Here is a 21,051-nt window from a genome sequence, read left to right as displayed (position 1 = left end):
TATTACCACAAAGTGCTCTAAAATTGGAATATATAGGCTGTTATACCTTTAGCTTGTCTACTACATTATCACTACTACATTAAACTTTGCTGTCTACATACCCAAATAAAATAGCTCTCAACAAGTCTTCCATTATCATGGAAAACAACCCACAGTATTAAAAAAAGGAGTGGGAGATGGAGAAGAAATATTTTTGAATCCTTACCCTCTCCTCTGGAGTGGCACTGTCTTCAGCACATTGGGGCTCTGCTTGTATGTCCCTCACAGCTGGAAGACATTTTGTGTTGGTAGGCTCTCGGTTTAAAGTTGTATAGCCTATGTGCTCATAGATTGGATTAATCGTCATCTTGGCAATGTATTCTGCAGCCTTAGTCTCAATGTATAATGTAATTAATCCGTCTGTTACCAGGTCATGGATCGATTCAAAACGTTTTTCTCCAACAAAGTGTTTCCCATCATAGTAAAGACGAAAATTTCTGGTCTGAGTTCCAAACCTGTATCAATTGAGAGCAGAAATTAGAACAAAGTGAATAAAGCACAATTTCTGTGTGTCCAAAACTTCAAGCTATCAAAGCATTCATTGTGCATTGTACCATAACAGCAATATAAAACTTGAGTACACAGATGGGAAGGGAATTTTAAGGAAAATGGAAGCTGATCACCAGACCACTGGCAACCCTTCGCAAACTACTGCTGCAATACATTTTTCTTTATCTTCTTCAAGCCTTTGATAACACTAACGTACGGCTGTGAAGAAATTCAAAAAAATACTGAGAATACAAGAGAATTTTAAGATTTATATAAATATATTCAGTTCCTGCTACAGATTTTGCCTTGTAAATTGTGAACTCCATGAACATATCAAACTGTTTAATACATTAGTTGGACTTAACTGTGGAATCATTTCAGAAGTAGCAGGATGTCTGGAATGTTATCCAGTCCTAAAGTCAACAATTACATTCACATAAAATTGCTGCCTGAAGCTAGAAAGCTCAGAAATCAGTTGCATTTCTGAGTTTGGTGCACAAAGTACCTATATGTTGCATTAGCTTCAAACAGTATTGCAAGCAAAACAGTGTTTGCAGTATGTAGCGAAGGAAATCTTGTTCACTGCATTTTGAAAATTCCATGCACAGGATAAATATTTTATATTTCCTTTATTTATTTATGAAAACAATATAATATTAGTGAAATGTAAAAAGCAGGGAATCTCAAACAACAATGTTATAAGGCAAATCAAATACGATAGTGACGACAGATTGGATCATGTGTTTCTGCTGTAACATACGGAAGCTGCTGGATACCAATATGATCCCAAACAAATATCTGTAGTAAATGTTTGTAGGTCAAGGAACTTGGGATCCAAGTTGAGGAGCTAGAGATGGAGCTGTAGACTTTGAGCCACATCAGGGAAGAGGAAAATTACCTGGACACTAATCCAAAAAAGTGGCCACACCCCTCAGGTTCCATCATCCCTCAGACCCAGGAGCTTTGGCCCCTGCCTCACAATAACTGTCCAACAGTTACAAGGTTCATGCAAGCTATGCAGATGAGTGTAGAGACTGCGGGGAATACAAGCAAACAGATTACAGAACTATTCAAGAAGTGACAGGAATTAGGAACAAAGCTGTGAGAGGGAACAGTTTAGATATAGATACTGCTTGTCCTCTTCAGGCATGAGCGAGAGGGTATGTTGCCTAGCCAATGCCAGGTTTTTGGATATCACCTCAGGGCTAAAATAGAACTTGGATAGGGAGAGGAAGGGCCAGTAATACTAATCCATATGGGTAGGACTAGATTTTAAACTGAGAAGAGCTAACTTAGAAAGCAGAATTTCCAAAGCTATAATCTCTGGATAACATATGAGCCACAGGCACAGGATTAAAGTCAAAAAGTTAAATGTGTGGCTCAAAGATTGGCGTAGGTGGAACTGATTTCAGTTTGTGCTACACTGACACTGGGGGTAGAAGAGAGCTACTGTGATAGGCTTCATATGAACCACACAGGCACCTGTATCCTGGCAAATTGAATAACTATGACTGTAGAGAGGGCTTTCAACTAATTAGAGAGGGGGAGTGGGAGAGTGAGGGCTGGGGTAGGTGGGAAGGTTTGGGAGAGGCGAAATGTAGGCTTAGAGAAGAGCTTTTGCCCGAAACATCGATTTTCCTGCTCCTCGGATGCTGCCTGATCTGCTGTGCTTTTCCAGCATCACTCTAATCTAGACTCTGATTTCCAGCATCTGCAGTCCTCACTTTTGCCTTAGAAGAGGACATGGCAGGTTGACACGGCAGCTATTTGGATAATTATATCCAGAATGGAACAGGATAGCACAGATCATACAAACATAGAAAAATACCAATAAATAAATAAAATAAAGAAGAGAAAAAAATAACAAAACAGCAAAATTAATGGCTCTATACTTAAATATGCATTGTATTTAGAACAAAATAAATGAATCAATGGTGCAATTACAGGCAAATGCGTACAATGTTATCCCATTACGCAGGCGTGGCTACAACAAAATCAAAGCTGGGAACTAAATATAGGAACATAGGAAAAGGAGGTCATTGTTTAGCCCCTTGAGTCTGTTCCACCATTCAAATGAGATCATGGTTGATCGTGGTCTAACTGTCTGTGGTCCAACCTATCTGTCTATTTTCGTATACCTATCTTTGGCCCATATCCCTTAATACATTTGCTTAACAAAAAGTTCTCAGATTTAAAATTAACAACTGATCCTGCATCCTCTGCTGTTTGAGAGAGTTTCAAACATCTACCACCCTTTGTGTGTAGAAATGCTCCCTAACATCTCCCCTGAACAGTCTGGCCCTAATTTTCAGACTATGCCATCTAGTTCTAGAATCCCCAACCAGTGGAAGTAGTTTATCCAGGTGTACAGCAGTATGTGAATTTGCAAAAGGCCATGTGGGATGGAAAGGGTAGTTTGACAGCATTATTAGGATGGAATAAATATTATAAATGTTCTTGGGTCGCAACACATAGAATCCAAGTGGGTGAAGTAAGAAACAAAAAGGGAAACAGAAGACCAGTAGGAGTAGTCCTTAGGTCCCCTAATAGTAGCTATATGGTGGGATGGAGAATAAATCAAGAAAAAATGAAAGCATGTAACAAAAGCTGTACATTAATCACAGGTGTCTTTAATCTTCACATTCTCAGATTTTCAAAAGAATTCTACCTACGAGGAAGAATTCAGAGTCTGTTTTAAACACAGTCTCCGACAACAATACGTAATGGAGCCAAACAGGGATCAGGCTACTTTCGATCTACAGATGTATAATGAGACAGATTTAATAAATGTCAGAGTAAAAGATCTCCTAAGAAACACTGACCAAAACACGATAGAATTTAGCAGTTTGAGAGGGAGGAACTTAGGTCAGAAATAACTATGCTAAACTTAAATAAGGGTAATGACATAAGATTGGGGGATAAGCTGCCTGGAGTGGATCAGAAAGAAATTTAGCAAAAAAGATGGCTGAGGAAGAATGGCAGATGTTTCAAGAAAATAGTTTATGATTTACAACAAAGATATATTCAAGTGAAGAATGAGGATTTTAGGAAAGGCAAATGCTAACCATAGTTAACCAGGGAAGTTAAGGAAAGCATCACATTAAAACAAAAAACATAAAATGTGGCAAAGATTAGTGGTAAGCCAGAGGATCAGGAAAGCTTTAAAAACTAGAAGATGGCCAGTAGCAAAACAAGTGAGAAAATATAATTTGAGGGTAAACTTGCGAATAATATCAAAGGTGAACATAGGCCCCTTACAGAATGAGGCTGGAGAAATAATAATGGGGATCTAGTCAATGGCAGGAGTTGAATAAATATTTTGCATCAGTCTTCATGTAGAAGATACTTCAGTATTCCAAAATTACTAAGTAACCAAAGAACAACATGACAAGAGGAAATAAATACAATGACTATCACGATAGAAAAAGGGCCAGAGAAATTAATGGGGCCACGTCCACTGGATATGATGGAATGCATACTCGGATATTAAATGAAGTAGGTGCAGAAATAATTAAAGCACAGGTAGTAATCATCCAAGAATTCTTAGATTCTGGAAAAGGTTCAGATGATTGAAAGACTGCCAATGTAACACCTTTATTTAAAAAGGAAAGGAGTCAAAAATCAGTTAACTACAGGCCAGTTAGCTTACTACTGGGAAAATGTTAGATCCTCTTATAAAGGACAAAATATTAGAAATACAAAACATGATCAAGCAGAATCAGCACGGCTTTACAAAGGTGAAATCATACCTGACAAATTTATTAGAATTCTTTGAGGAGATAACAAGAGGGTAGATAAATGGGAAGCAGTGGATATAATCTAGTTGGATTTTTAAAAGGTGTTTGATACAGAAACACACCTTAGGCTTACTTAATTAAATAACAGCCCAAGGTATTGGAGGTGATACAGTATCATGGTTAGAGGCATGGCTAACTAACACAAGATAGCGTTGGGATAGAAAGGTGGGGGGGGGGGGTGCATTTTCAGAATTAACTAGTAGAGTGCCACAGGTATTGGTGCTGAGGTCGCAATTACTTACAATATATATTGTCTGCTCAGGGTAGAGACAGATTAAGTGAGTGAGCAAAAAAACTCCACACATTCTCCCTCATTCACACTTTCCTTCCATCAGTCACTCTCTCTTTTCTTCATTTTCTCATGGACCCATGGTTTAATAGCCCACTCCATCATCTGACTGTTGCCGCCAGGGGGAGCATTTCAGCATGGAAATGGGGAGCTCATCTTTCTCTGAGTCAGAGATCCTTTCCCCTGAACCCACTGGACAGTTATCCCATCCATTGCAATCTCTCCCACATCCAACTGACTCACCATCACCATTTTTCACATTTAGACAATAGGCAATAGACAATAGGTGCAGGAGTAGGCCATTCAGCCCTTCAAGCCCGCACCGCCATTCAATATGATCATGGCTGATCATTCCTAATCAGTATCCTGTTCCTGCCTTATCTCCATAACCCTTGATTCCACTATCTTTGAGAGCTCTATCCAACTCTTTTTTAAATGAATCCAGAGACTGGGCCTCCACCACCCTCTGGGGCACAGCCACCACTCTCTGGGTGAAGAAGTTTAGGCCTCAAACTAAGTGAAGTTACTCATGCTCACAAAATTGGCTGCTCAAGAGGTTTTTCTTTCCATTTGCCACTGGTAGGTTCATCAGTGAGCTTATCAGAGGTAAGTGTGGGAGAGAAACAGCTTCCAATTAGAGGAGCAGGGCCATCTTCCGTTTGTATTTCCCATACTTGGAATCCCAGAGGATAGCCAGACATGACCTTTAAACCACATTGTGGCCATCTGTTGAAAAAGCCTGTTTCAAAGTATCTAGTCTTGGCCATGTCACTGTTTGGGAAACTCAATTAAGTTACTTTTTCTTAGTATTGCACAACATCATAAAATCTTTGGTTCAGCTGAAGGATTTGCCAATGCACGTTGATCACCTGCTTGTTAATGCCCAAAGGACAGATTAGGTGCTTTCTAAATAATTTATGAGTGTTTTATAAAATAGTGACAGCAAAAGTCATATACATCTAATGTTTTGATCACCTAAACAAAACACTTTATTCTTATATAGTAGAACTACATTGTCATAAAACATAATGCTGCCTGAAGCTACTGCTATCTTTTATAATAACTCACCATGTGTCAAGACAAAATATCTGGTTGGACCTAGAAAGTACTAAAGATCAGAGGGATCCTAGTACACACATCTACAAACCCCTAAAAGTAGCAGGGTAGTGATAAGGTGCTTAAGATGATGTACAGGATATTTAGTGAGGCATATACGCGAGAGCAGAGATTTTATCCTCGAACTGTATAAAATGCTGCATAAGACTGCATGCAGTTCCGGTCACCACATTATAGGAAGAACATAATTGCAATGCAGTAGATGCAGAGGAGGTATGCCAGGATGCTGTGTGGCTTGAATGTCTGAGCTATGAAGAAAGGTTGGATAGGCTGAGATGGTCTTCCTTGGAGCAGTGTAAATTGGCTGGGGACCTGATAGATGTGTATAAGATTATAAGGGGCTAGATAGAGTGCATAGGAGAACACTTTTTAAATTTAATTACTGGGGGCATAGATTTAAGGTAACAGGTAGTAGCTAAAAAGAGTGTTGAGGAGAATTTATTTCTTCTAAAGGGTGGTGTTAATCTGGAGCTAACTGCCTAAATTATGATGTAAAGGAACCGTTGTTGAACTGGAGTGGACAAAGTTAAAAATCACACAACACCAGGTTATAGTCCAGGTTTAGACGAACTTTTGAAGTGCTGCTTCATCAATTGGTGAAGAAGTAGTGCTTTGAAAGCCAATGCCCCCAAATAAACCTGTTGAACTATAACCTGGTGTTGTGTGATTTTTAACTTTGACCTAAAACTATGTTTGAGTCACAAACTCTCACATTTATATTAATTTGCATTGCCGTAGTCTCCAGGGCTTTGGGTGAACAGCAGGAAATGGGATTAGAAAAGTCAGATCTTTATTGACTAGCACAAATATGATGGGTCAAAAGGCTTCCTTCTATGCTACAAATGACCGAGTCTCTGGGCTGATAATTTTGGATTGTTAACTTCCTCTTGATGATAAGCCAAAAACTGGAATAATAATTACCTCAGAGAGAATGTCTTTATTTATTATTTAATGTTGTATCAAGCAAGTTAAAGAAGCTACTTATAGTTTGTTTTAAAGACAGATCCAAAATGCAGGAGGAGGACATTAACATGCTTCTGGATTATAAATCTAAAAAGGAATAGATTGAATTTATAATTTTTATCCCATTTTGATTCTGATCTTAAATATTCTAATAAGAACAGAAAAGTTAAACTGCAAGTAAAGAATATTACATTCTACTTTAGGAACAGTTTTAACATTTTGAATAAAGTATATAATTGGACATCAACATACCATGTGCATTTCAGAAATATTGCTTTATGCAATTTCAAATTCAATCTGTTTAAAAGATATAGACACTATGTGCAACTGAAGTTGCTAACCAGCCACAAACAAGGGTACGGTTGCACCATTTTAGTGGAACATGTCTTATAGGTATTTTCTAACCACCTTGTCAAAGACGTTATTACATACTGCTGGAGCATGTGGCTTAGAAATAGGGGCCCTACCACTACCCCACAAGAGTCCCTAACTTGCCTTGTATAATTGCAAATATTTTTCTAGTCAGCATGTTCAGAGATATTATGATAGATTTCTGGAGCAGGTGGGAATTGAACCTGGGGCTTCTGGTAGGGGCAATACCACTGCACTACAAGAAGCCTCTAACCTGTCTTACACAATTGTACACAATACAGGTAAATGTAATTCACCTGTATATTTATAAGTTTACAAGCTTTCAGCAACCAAGATAGCATTCACAGAATTAGAGTAAACCACAATGCCTTTGGCCATACCATTTTCTCGAAATGCACAAGAATATTACATTGCTTATTTATAAGCCATAAGAAATGTTTTTATCTACTAAAAAGGAATGCAATTATCCACATCTGAATTTTCAATTAGCTAAATGTAGCTAGTGGTTGAGATAGTACAATAACATTATTTTAAACTGTGAAAGAAGTGTATCATGAAAGCACTAAACATCGTGATAACTAAATGCAATTGAAATGAAGACGGATGCAGGCAAGGCATAAATTGAGATGTTCAGCTTTGCATTATGACATTTAAATGACAAGACATTCTTCAGTACATTCAAAATGAAAGACAAAACAAACAATGGAACAACTAATGAAAGAATTTCTTTTCATGGCAACAGATGGTTAAACATGTATATAGCTTGTAACAGCTGGAGGTGTAATTTTTGAAGTAGTTCAGCAATTGTGTTAACTGCTGAACACAGATGCTTTGTGTTCTTTGATTACTTGACAAGTGGAGTCTAAGATTACCATCAATATCATAGGATAGGTCACCTCAGTTGCTTTCATGTCAGATGCAAAGGCAAGCACATCTTCAAAGAAAGCATTTGAACTGCAAAGAAAAACATCTTTATAATCTAGGAATTTATTAACAGTCTGAAACTTTGATTTTAATGGCCTGAACAACAGCATTGTATATATTCCACATATTTTCCACTTTACTGGATATTAGGGCTAAACCTAACGCAGACCAACATAAACACAGCAGAGAAGAAAGATGCAGGTTTCAGTTGACTGGAAACTCACCTTTGCCATTTAGCTATTTGGAATGGTCGATGGCTTTTAGAAACAGCATGAACACTGCAGCAAGTTTAAGTTTTAATTTAAATTATATTAAGTGAAGGCTGTATTATTTTCTATTTTGGCAAGGGATGAAAATCTCCTGGACAATCCTTTGTGGCTGGGTGCATTCCTACTGGAAAATGTTGTCATATTTTGGTACTCAACCATGCATTGAATGGTGATGATTTGCATTTCAAATCATTCAATGTGCATTTCAAAATATTCAGTCAAAATGTGCAGAGTGAATTATACAAATTAAGACCCTGAAATTAAATTTCATACCACTCCAACCACCTCAATTGAAAACATTTATTTTATGTTAAAGCAGCTTTCAACTACAGTCATCAGAGAAGGAACTTGTTGACCGGAGCCTGGGAGAGGGAGGAGTGGAGTATTCCTGAAAAAAAGGAGGCATGTCCTCAGATGGGATGAGAGTGAGGTGTAGATCGAGATGGTGGAAGGAAGTGGGGTACAGGTCCCAAAAGCATTGTAGTCCCAGCAGCACAAAGGGTTTTTTGATGGAGAATGGAAGGTTTGGGAGAACGAGAAGATGTAGGAGCAGATGTAGACCATTCAGCCTACAGAGTCCCATGAGGAGGTTGAACAGTTCATCAACTTCACCAATACCTTTCACCCCGACCTCAAATTCACCTGGACCATCTCGGACACCTTCTTCCCCTTCGTAGACCTCTCCATCTCCATCTCCAGTGACCGACTAACAATGGAAATCTATATAAGCTCACCAACTCCCACAGCTACCTAGACTACATCTCCTCCCACCCTACCTCCTGTAAAAACACCATCCCAATTCTTCCACTGGATCTGTTCCCAGGATGACAAATTCCACCTTAGAAAATCCCAGGTGGACTCCTTCTTCCAAGATTGCAATTTCCCATCCCACATGGTCGATGATGTCCTCCAGCACATCTCCTCCACTTCCTGCACCATGGCCCTTGAACCCCACCCCTCCCAACGCAACAAGGACTGAACCACCCTGGTCCTCATCTTTCACCCCACCAACCTTTGCATACATTGCATCCTCTGCCACTTCTGCCACCTACAAACAGACCCCACCACCAGTGATATATTTCCCTCACCACACCTATCAGCATTCTGGAGAGACTATTCCCTTCGCGACTCCCTCTTCAAATCCACGTCCCCAACCAGCCCACACCCCACTTCCGGCACCTTACTCTGCCACCGCAGGAATTGCAAACCTGCACCCACACCACTCCCTCACCTCCATCCAAGGTTCCAAAAGATCCTTTGAAATTCAACAGAAATTTACTTCTACCTCGGTTAATGTCATCTATTGTATCCATTGCAGCAGAGGTCTCCTCCACATCAGGGAGGCAGGACTTGCAGATCGTTTCAGAACATCTCTGGGACACCCACACCACTGCCCTGTGGCTGAACACTTCAACTCACCCTCCCACTCCATCAAGGACATGCAAGTCCTGGGCCTCCTCCAGCGCCAAACCCTTACCACCCAAAGCCTGGAGGAAGAACACCTCATATTCCGGCTTGGGACTCTGCAACCACATGGGATCAACGTGGATTTCACCTGTTTCCTCATTTCCCCTCTCACCACAGTATCCTCGGCACCAGCCTTCTGACCTGTCCATGATCTTTCCCATCTATCTGCTCCACCCTCCTCTTCGACCAATCACCTTCTCCTTCACTTTCATCTATCTATTGCATTCTCAGCTACCTTTCCCCCCAACTCCACTCACCACCCATTTATCTCTCACAAGCCTCATTCCTGATGAAAGGTTTATGCCCGAAATGGCAATTTTCCTGGTCCTCGGATGCTGCCTGACCTACCTACTGTGCTTTTCCAGCACCACACTCTAGACTATCGAGTCCACTCTGCCAATCAATAAGTGCCGCTGATTTGATAATCCTCAACTCCACTTTTTGCTGCACCCCATAACCCTGGTTTCCATCAATGTTTAGAATCTTAGCATTGAATATACTTAATGGCCCAGCCTTATCAGCTCACTGCAATAAAGAACTCTCACATTCACCAAACTCAAAAAATTGCTCATCTGTCTTAAATTGGTGATTCTTTACTCTGAGATTATGCCCTCTGGTCGTAGATTCTTCTATAAGAAATGAACTCTCTGCATCTACTTCTTTAAAATGCTTTTATTTACAGTACATTTACACCACCATTTCATCTTGCTCTTTTGGGTAAAACTTTGCAGGAATGTTGGATAGGACTTCGAATTGGGCTATGGAGAGTGCTGTCAGCAACTTGCTGAGCACTTCATCGTTCCAGGTGTTGCAAGTATTCAAATGTTGTCCAGGCTCCACGACTGGCCAGGTTGGCAAAGTCCTACGGGGCTTAGTTTTTGGACTGGCTCTGTGATAGGTAATGAGGGAACCAATAAAAGGTGAAATCTATTTGAACTCATCATCGGTCTACCTATTGCATATGCATCTGTCCAACAGAAAGTCAGTAGGGGTGCTCACTGTACTGCCCTTGCAGAGAAGTTATAGAACATAGAACAGTACAGGCCCTTTGACCCTCAATGTTGCGCTGACCCGTGGAACCAATCTGAAGCCTATCCTACACTATTCCAGTTTCATCCATATATTTTTCCAATGACCATTTAAATGCCCTTAAAGTTGACGAGTCTACAACTGTTACTGCCAGTGTGTTCCACGCCCCTACTACTCTGAGTAAAGAAACTACCTCTGACATCTGTCCTATATTTATCTACCCTCAATTTAAAGTTGTCCCCTCGTGCTAGCCATCACCATCCGACGAAAAAGGCTCTCACTGTCTACCCCATCTAACTGTCTGATTATCTTGTGTCTCAATTAAGTCACCTCTCAATCTTCTTTTCTCTAACAAAAACAGCCTCAAGTCCCTCAACCTTTCTTCAGAAGACCTTCCCTCCATACCAGGCAATATCCTACTAAATTTCCTCTGAACACTTTCCAAAGCTTTCCACATCCTTCCTATGATGCGGTGACTAGAACTGTTTGCAATACTCCAAGTGCAGCCACACCAGAGTTTTGTACAGATGCAGCATGACCTCATGACTCCCAAACTCAATACTCTACTAATAAAAGCTAATGCACCGTATGCCTTCTTAATAACCCGATCAACCAGGGTGGCAACTTTAAGGAATCTACATATATGGACACCGAAAACTCTGCTCATCTACATTACCAAGAATCTTACCATTAGCCCAGTACTTTTTATTCCTGTTACTGCTTCCAAAGTGAATCACCTCACACTTTTCCATATTAAACTTCATTTGCCACCTCTCAGCCCACCTCTACAGCTTATCTATGTCCCTCTGTAACCTACAACATCCTTCAGCACTCCACCGACCTTAGTGTCATCTGCAAATTTACTAACCCATCCTTCTACGCCCCCATCCAGGCCATTTATAAAAATGACCAACAGCAGTGGCCCCAAGACAGATCCTTGCAGTACACCACTAGTAACTGAACTCCAGGCTGAACATTTCCCATCAATCACCATCCTCTGTCTTCTTTCAGCTAGCCAATTTCTGCTCTAAACCGCTAAATCACCGTCAATCCCTTCTCTCCATATTTTGTGCAATAGCCAACCATGGGGAACCTTATCAAACGCCTAACTGAAATCCATATACATCATATCAACCACTTTATCCTCATCCACCTATTTGGTCACCTTCTCAAAGAACTCAATAAGGTTTGAGGCACAACCTACCTTTCACAAAACAATGTTGACTACCCCTAATCAACTTACTCCTCTAGATGATTATAAATCTGATCTCTTATGACCTTTTCCAGCAGTTTACCCACAATTAAAGTAAGGCTCACTGGCCTATAATTACCAGGGTTGTCTCTCCTCCCCTTCTTGAACAAGGGGAGTATTCTGGCACTATTCCTGTAGACAAAGGCGACATAAAGATCAAAGCCAAAGGCTCTGCAATCTCCTTCCTGGCTTCAAATCCCATCCAGCCCAGAGGACATTTCTATTTTCACACTTTCCAGAATTGCTAACTCCTCCTCCTTGTGAACCTCAATTCCATCTAGTCTAGTACCCTGTATCTCAGTACTCTCCTTGACAACATAGTTGGTGGCACAGTGGTACAGTGGTTAGCGCTACTGCCTCACAGTGCCAGAGACCTGGGTTCAATTCCGGCCTCAGGCGACTATGTGGAGTTTGCACATTCTCCCTGTGTCTGTGTGGGTTTCCTCCGACTGCTCTGGTTTCCTCCCACAGTCCAAAGATGTGCAGGTCAGGTGAATTGGCTATGCTAAATTGCCTGTAGTGTTAGGAAGGGATAAATGTAGGGGTATGGGTGGGTTGCGCTTCGGCGGGTCGGTGTGGACTTGTTGGGCCGAAGGGCCTGTTTCCACACTAAGTAATCTAAACATTGTCTTTTTCCAGTGTGAATACTGACTAAAAATATTCATTTAGCACTTCTATCTCCTCAGACTCCAAACACAACTTCCCACTACTCTCTTTCATTGGCCGTAATGTTTCAATAGTCATTCTTTTAACCCTGATATATCTATAGAAAGCTTTAGGGTTTTCCTTGATGCTATCTGCCAACAACTTCTTAAGTCCTCTCCTGGCTCTCAGCTCTCTCTTTAGTCTTTCCTGGCTAACTTGTAACTCTCAAGCACCCTAACTAAGCCTTCACGTCTCATCCTAACATAAGCCTTCTTCTTCCTCCGGACAAGAGATTCAATTTCTTTGGTAAACCATGGCTCCCTCGCTTGACCACTTCCTCCCTGCCACGCAGTAGCTGTTCCTTGAATAAGCTTCACATTTCATTGCGCCCATCCCCTGCAGTTTCCTTCCCCATCCTATGCATCCTAAAACTTGTCCTGTCGTCACATTGGGATAACCCTCTTTTGTGTTGTATGGCACAAACATTGCTAAATAGTCCAGATTTTGAACAGATCTATCAGAAATATTAAAAAACAATTTTCCAACATCTTTTATTCTGATGAAGTTATATTGGACTCAAATGCTAAATGTTTCTCCATAAATGCTGCCAGATCTGCTGAGTTTTTCCAATATACTCAGTATTTAGTTTCAAATTTCCGGCATCGATATTATTTTGCTTTTATTCAAGTGTTTAATTCAATGCCATTTCTCTTCCAAAAAATCCTACCTTAAAGATGATTTTCTCTTCAACAAGATTCCCATTTTAATCTTACAGCTTGTTCAGCTGAATTGAATTGAGTTGAATTTATTTATTGTCACTGTAGCGAGGCACAGTGAAAAAGCTATGTCTTGTGAGCAATACAGGCAGATCACAGAGTTAAGTAGCATAGATAGTAAATAATAGATAAACAGCAGCAAAAGCAAAAACTCAGGTACAGGCAAATGTTACGAGTTTGAGAGTCCATTCAGTATTCTAACAACAGTAGGGTAGAAACTGTTCCGAAATCGTGCGCGTGTTCAGGCTTCTGTACCTTCTCCCAGATGGTGGAGGTTGTAGAAAACTATTGTCAGAGTGGGATGGATCTTTGAGAATGCTGATGGCCCTTCCTTGACAGTGGGCCTGGTAGACAGATCCTATATATGGGAGGTTGGCCTTTGTGATCGTCTGGGCTGAGTTCACCACTCTGTAACCGTCTCCAATCCTGATGAAGGGCTTTTGCCCGAAATATTGATTTTCATGCTTCTCGGATGCTGCCGGACCTGCTGTGCTTTTCCAGCACCACTCTAACCTTGACCTTATTCACTGTCATGCCAAATTTCCTCAACTGCCTCAGGAAGAAGAGATGTTGTTGGGCCTTTGTAACCAGAGCATCCACGTAAAGAGTCCAAGAAAGCTTGTTGTGGATGACTACTCCCAGGAGCTTGACACTCTCCACTCGTTCTACCTCTGTGCTGTTAATGTGTAGGGAGGTTGAGCAACATCCCACCGTAAGTCAATAATGAGTTCCTTGGTTTTGTCAGCATTGAGAGCTAGGTTGCCCTCAGTGCACCATTTTTCGAGGTCTTCCACCTCCTGTCTATAGTCTGTTTCATCGCCATCTGAGATTTAACTGATTATGGTAGTGTTATCAGCGAACTTGTAAATGGCTTTAGTCTGGTATTTGGCGTTGCAGTCATGGGTACACAGTGAGTATAGTAGGGGGCTGAGTAGGCCCCCCTTGGGGGCTCTATGTGTTGAGTGTTAGTGAGGATGAAATATTGTCCACAATCTTCATTGATTGTGGCCTGTGGGTCAGGAAACTGACTATCCAGTTGAAGAGAGTGGGACTTAGTCTGAGATCACTAAGTTTAATAATCAGTCTCGAGGGGATAATAGTTTTGAAGGCTGAACTGTAGTAGGATTCTTACGTAGCTCTTCTTGATGTCAAGTTGTTCTAGGGAGGAGTGAAGGGCAAGTGATATGGCATCTGTCTTCTTAGGCACAGGGATGATGTTGGCCCTCTAGAAACAGGAAGGGACAGTGGCCTGCTGTAGGGAGAGGTTGAAGATATCCGAGAAGATCTCTGCTAGTTGACCTGCGCATGCTCTGAGTGCACAGCCTGGTACTCCATCTGGTCCCATCGCTTTCCATGGATTCACATGAAGGAAAACTGATCTGACCTCTGATGCAGTGACTGTTGGGATAGGTTCATCAGGACTTATTGGAACCTTCATTGCTTTCTATCTCTTCCCTAATGTTTGATAAAGCATTTTGCTAACACTCACTTTACAGCCACATCTCTAGCTCAGCCTTACCATATACAATTCCAATTAAAGTTACATCCTTCATGTTTCAACTCTACCCAAGATTACAGGTACTGAAGATATAATGCGCTTCAGGCAGTTGCTCCACCACATCCTGAGATCCACAGTTAGTGCCATGTACCACTACATGCACACTGTCAACCACTTTCTTCTTCATTCAATGCTTTAACAAAAAACATTTTCTCTTCCTTTTGGGTATTAAAGGAGAGCAAGCTCCAAGAATTCAAGGGTACTGATGTCCCTCTGGATCCTTGGCTGCCTGCCCTTCCTACTGACTCCATCACTTCATCGAATTCCACTTCTTGCCATTTATTCACCATATCCTCTGACCTTCCCCTTGTGCTGAACAGTCTGAGCTTAATAAATTACTTAGCTTCATCCCATTGTGCCTGCAGCTTAATGACGTTCAGACATGACACTGAATTCTTCTTCTGTTGTCTTCATCTCCATGCCCACTTCTTTGAGCAGCAATTCTCTCCCTGCCGCAGAGACCCTTTCATCCATCTCCAATACCCCACCTCCACCTGGACCTCTCCCTCTGGCCTTTTATCTGCATTGGATGTCTTAATCAAAAACAGCCTGTGAAACCAGGCACCTTAATATATTTGCAAACCGTCACCCACTCTAACCTGGTTCCCTCTGAACTTACTGCATTCTGTTCCCTCAGGACCAACCCCAACTTTGTTGGGAGATTTGATAACAAGGGTGTGTGGCTGTCATCTGGCATGCTGACCTCTAACTGATAGAGGCTGACTACCAACTCTCTCAAACTTGTTCCTATCGCCCTGGATCATAGAATCCCTACAATGTGGAAGCCAGCCTTTGGCCTGTTGAGTCCACACCAAACTTCTGGAGAGCATCCCACCCAGATCCTCAACTCTCACCCTGTTTCCTGCAAAGATTCCATTCAGTTTCTCTGTCTCTGTTGCATCTGTTCTAATGACGCCACCTCTACTGGGCTGCCCATAATGCAATTCCCTTACATTGGCAAAACCAAATAGGGTGATTGATCTGTAGAACACTTTTGTTCCATCCACAGGAATGATCCTGATCTCCTAGTGCCTTCCATTTCAATAAATCACCTTGCTCTCTTGCTAACATATCCATCCTGGACTTGCTGTAATGTTCCAACGAAACACAATGCAAGCTCAAAGAACAACATCTCATTTTCCACTTACAACCTCGAGGTCTCAACAACGTATTCCATAACTTCAAACCGTTATATGTCTGTTCTCCATTTTCCAAAATTCTGTCACCCCTCCCCCAGCCTTGTCTTGATTACTTGGGTCCTGGTACACACTCTATCTCTCTATCTCACACTTTAACTTATACCCATGGATTTACATCTCTTTTCTTTTCAACCATTAACAACTCCCTTGTCTTTTGAACTGGGCCTCTACACAATCTACCCCCTTGTTTGACCTTCACTTCTGTCAAAAATATAAAGAAACATTTTCCAACATCTTTGAATCCTGAAAAAGTCATTCTGGACTCAAAACATTAACAGTTTCTCTTGCCACAGGTATTGACAGGTCTGCTGAGTTTATCCAGCATTGTCTGTGTTTCTCTATTATTGTATTTAATTCACAGCCAGGATATCCCCCATTCTACTCATACCAGGAAGCAAGGAGATCAACCAGAGTTCAATGAAGAGAGCATGACGGCACACCAGGAACAGCAACAAGCATACCTAAAAGAATGATGTGTCAACCTAGTAAAGTTACAGCACAGGTTGATTTGCAAGTCAAACAGTAGAAGTAACTTGCATTGAGGGGGCTAAGTGATCCCATAAGCAATGGATCAGATATAAGCTCATGTCCTGCCACATCTAATCATGAAGGGTGATGGGGTCCCAGCATATCAGTACAAAAGACAAGACTGAAATACTTGCATCCATTTTCAGCCACAAGTGCCAAGTGCCATCACATCCTCCTCCAGAGGCCCCCAGCAACAAATGTCAATCTTCAATCAATTCAACACACTTAATTTGAAATCAAGAAACATCTGAAGGCATCAGATATTGACAACATTCTGGTAACAGTACTTAACATCTGTGCTCCAAAACTTGCCATGTTCCTAAACAAGCTGTTTAGTACAGCTGTAATTCTGCCACCTAGAAAATAGTTGAGAGTACGGTGCTGAAAAAGCACAGCAGGTCAGGCAGCATCCGAGGGGCAGGAAAATCAATGCTTCGGGCAAAAGTCCTTCATCTAGAAAATAGTGCCGGTAAGCCATAACTACAAAAAGCAGGACAAATCCAATCTGGTCAATTACTGCCCTATCAGTCTACTCTTATGCATCAGGTTAGTGATGCAAGGACTCTCAACAGTGCTGTCAAGCAGTACTTGCAAAGGAATAACCTGTTCATCACTGACATTCAGTCTAGTTTTTGCTAGAGACATTCAATTCCTGATCTCAGTTGAGAGTATGGTGCTGGAAAAGCACAGCAGGTCAGGCAGCATCTAGGAAGCAGGAAGATCGACATTTTGGGCAACAGCCCTTCATCAAGAATGAGGCCTCATTCCTGATGAAGAGCTCTTATCCGAAACGTCAATGGCCTCATTCCTGATGAAGGGTTTTTGCTCGAAACATTGATGGCCTCATTCCTGATGAAGGGCTTTTGCCCGAAATGTCAATGGCCTTATTTCTGATGAAGGGCTTTTGCCTGCTCCTCGGATGCTGCCTGACCTGCTGTGCTTTTCCAGCACCACACTCTCAACTCTAATCTCCAGCATCTGCAGTCCTCACTTTTGCCTAATTTCTGATCTCAGTATAGTCTTGGCCCAATGATGAACAAAAATGCTGAACCCGAGAGTAAGGGGAGATTGACAGCCCTTGACATCAAGGGAATATTTAACTGAGTGAATATTAAAAGCCCTAGCAAAATTGGAATCAATGAAAACTGGGGGAAACACTCTCTTTTTAGAGTTATAGCTAGCAGAAGGGAAAATGGTTGTAGTTGGTGGAGATCCATCATCATAGCAGGAATTCCTGAGGGCACTGTTCAGCAGGAATTTTCAGAACCATTTGTGATTTTCAGACACTAAAAGCAGTCTGTGTCCATACGCAGCAAGACATGGACAACATCTAGGAAATGTGGTAAATGATCAGAAGGAATGGCAGCAAGCCAGTTGAAATAGAAGAGGTGTGGGAAGCTCTTGGGTTAAACTTTGAAAATTTGCATTAAGATTTGTTCATTTTTCTCTATTTCATAACTTGTAGGATCCTACATTTGATACCTATATGTCTGCCTTAATAAACTTAACAAGCAAGTATTAGTTGTGGATGATCATCATCCATACTCAAGTTTTCAAATGTGATCACAATTTAATTAATACTTGTTCAAATTACACCATTTCATTTCAAATGATGCATTGGTACATTTGGTGTACCACTGAACATAGTAATCGGTGTCAACATTTTCCAGGGCGAGCATCAGAATAGAACTAGCATCACACTAAATGGAATAGATTTTGAACAAATCTAGCAACTCAAAATTGGGCATCCATCAGGAGTTTGGAATTTTCAGATGCAGCAGAATTGCATTCAAACACAATTTGTAAGCACTGAGCATTAAACTGTTATTCATGAAGACTCAGATTTTTTGCTAAGCTATGGAGAGTCCAGGAATATTCAAAAATGGCACCCAGAATCCGATGTGGATGACCTACCACACTTCCAACACATTTCAGTGGTACCATCAAGGGACTGGGGAGAGGGCATGATCTTAGTCGTTTTCTGCTCAGATCCACTATCTGTGCACAGACTCGTGAGCATCTGCAACCAGTTTGATCTGGCCTCGGGAGCCAAGGTAAATTGAGGCAAGACTGAGGCTATGTTCTTTATGAACTGGGCCTACTAATCCTTTATCCCCTTCACCATCAGGACAGATTACCTGATGGTGTTGTGTATTTGGTTTGAAGAGGCTGGGACGTGCACCAAAACACGAGAGGAGTGTATCACAAACGTGCGGCAGAAGCTGGGCAGTTGGGAACACCACACTTTCTCTCCATCGTGGGTAAAAACCTGGTCATCAGGTGTGAGGTATTCTTGCTGTTGTTGTACATGGCACAGGTCTAGCCTATTCCCTGAACCTGCACCGCTTCAGTCACCCGAGCCATCTTCTATTTCATTTGGAGGTCAAAGATGGACTGCATCTGAGGGACATCATAGATAAAGTGCTGGTCAAAGTCTGGGACCTGAAGGGGGATGCGTCCAATGACACCCTCATCTTGACGGCCAATTCTGTGTGTGTGGCTGCATCAAGCTGTGTGTATTATGCGTGCATTATGCAAACACCAACTGTCACTAATTAGCAAGGTTCTACCTGTCACCGATGTTGCAAAGGATGGGTCAAGACTCATTGTCCAGGAACACTCCAAATAGTTGGACTGCCCTGTATCAGCTATCCCTTGTGGAGAAATCCGAAGAATAATATCCTTGACCACAAGGCCATCAGGCAGTGGTCAACATGTAGCCTCCTTATGACCCTTTGGCAAAAGAAGAGGGTTGATCTTGTTGGCTGGGTGCCAGTGCAGACTGTGAAAGTCAATTGACAGAACTTTCCAACAAGCACCAAGATGTTGCTTGCCTATGGTGAGAAGGGCACTACCTTATTAGATCCTTCATGCATGGCTGGACACTCTGCACCACTGCACATTGCCCTCGTGCAGGGGGATAAGACTGTTAGACATCTTCTGGAATGTGCCTATGCAAAGGAAGGCTGGAGACAGATGCAGTGGATTTTGTTGAGGTTCATCCTGAGCAGCTCCATGATGCAGGAGTCCGTGCTCTATGACCTGTTCCCCGGCACGTATGCCGAAACAAACACTGACAGCATTGAGAAGACCTTCAACTCAGTGAATGATGCCCGAAACTTGCTGGTCTTCCAGTTGAAAAAGAGTTGACCCCAACTGGGTGTTGCAGACTGGTACATTCCAAGGTCCAAGACTATGTGCTGAGGGATACACTAAAGCTTGTGGCAACTGCTGCCAAGGTGCAGTGGGGAAAGGCCACCATCTAAGGCCTTTCTGCCAAAGTATAACAGACATCCATTCAGTCATTGGTCCCTCCCGATGACTCAGATACATGTAAATAGTTCCTAATACATAAAATAATTAAGAAATGCTTTTGGATTAGTTGCAATTATCGAGAAAGTCAAACTCTAATGTTTGTATTCTTCTCTGTACACAAAAACTATATAGATATGAACTGCTTTAGGAACTATATAAAGAGTTCCTTTTATGTGGATATCACAAAAATTCTGAACTCAGTTGAATGCAAACAGACTGCACTCGCTCTGTAGGAAGAGCTTTAAATGTCAGTGTGGGAGTTTTCTTTACTGTAAATATGAATGCTCTGGAAGGGAGCAGATCTACAGAACTGTTCGAAATGTATTTAAATCACCAGGCCTGAAAAATTGCAAAATAAACCTGTCTGTTTCAGTGATAAGTTAGTAAAATAATTGTCAGCAACTACAATAGCTATTTGTCATTACCCTTAGGGCTATAATTTTGCCCTTTTTGTTATATAGGTATTTTTATTGAAAAAGAAAATTTTAAAGATTTTTTTACAAAATTACAAAAATAATATGTGTATTCCATTTTACAATATGATAACACCAATATAAAATTAAATAAAAAAAGAAAAAACCCAACTAACTACTAATCTATTCTACAAACTAAAACATAAAATAGGATATCATACATTACTAACAGTAAACAACAAAGTAATTAAATAACTAGATACATGCTCAAAACAGATTTACTTCAAGTCATAATAGAACCCGTATTTATATGGGATTCCTCCTCCCGGGGGCCCCTAAACCAGCCAGAACCATTACCACAGCTAAACAAAAGCCTTGGACAATATGGCCGAAATGTCTGTGTTAACGTAGTGTAAAAAGGGCAGCCATGTTTTATAAAATAATTCTGTTTTTTGGTGCACCATATTCGTGAGGAAGTCAAGAGGGATATATTCCATGCCTATCCTGCGCCAGTTTGAAAGTCCTGGGGGGCCTTCGGATACCCAATTCACTAAAATATTTTTCCTCACACAAAAGGAGAGGATAGCAAATAATTTCCTCTGTATACGTCC

General features: G+C 41.3%; 1 protein-coding gene across 3 annotated transcripts in view; it reads right to left on the bottom strand.

Annotated features, from left to right (window-relative positions):
• LOC122551543 (N-chimaerin) overlaps positions 1-21,051 on the bottom strand; it is a 233,394-nt gene that overhangs the window by 111,900 nt on the left and 100,443 nt on the right. For all 3 annotated transcript variants that reach the window (XM_043693573.2, XM_043693576.2, XM_087989005.1), the window contains one exon: positions 206-494. In XM_043693573.2, the coding sequence (XP_043549508.1) occupies positions 206-494 (289 nt within the window). The remainder of the gene's footprint in view (positions 1-205; positions 495-21,051) is intronic.

The sequence above is a fragment of the Chiloscyllium plagiosum genome, unplaced genomic scaffold (genome assembly GCF_037043375.1).
Source record: "Chiloscyllium plagiosum isolate Xiang-an unplaced genomic scaffold, Cpla_swu_hap1 HiC_scaffold_7, whole genome shotgun sequence".
Classification (NCBI taxonomy): Eukaryota; Metazoa; Chordata; class Chondrichthyes; order Orectolobiformes; family Hemiscylliidae; genus Chiloscyllium; species Chiloscyllium plagiosum.
Note: the sequence above shows the minus strand (reverse complement) of the source record. Positions and strands in the feature narration are given on the sequence as shown.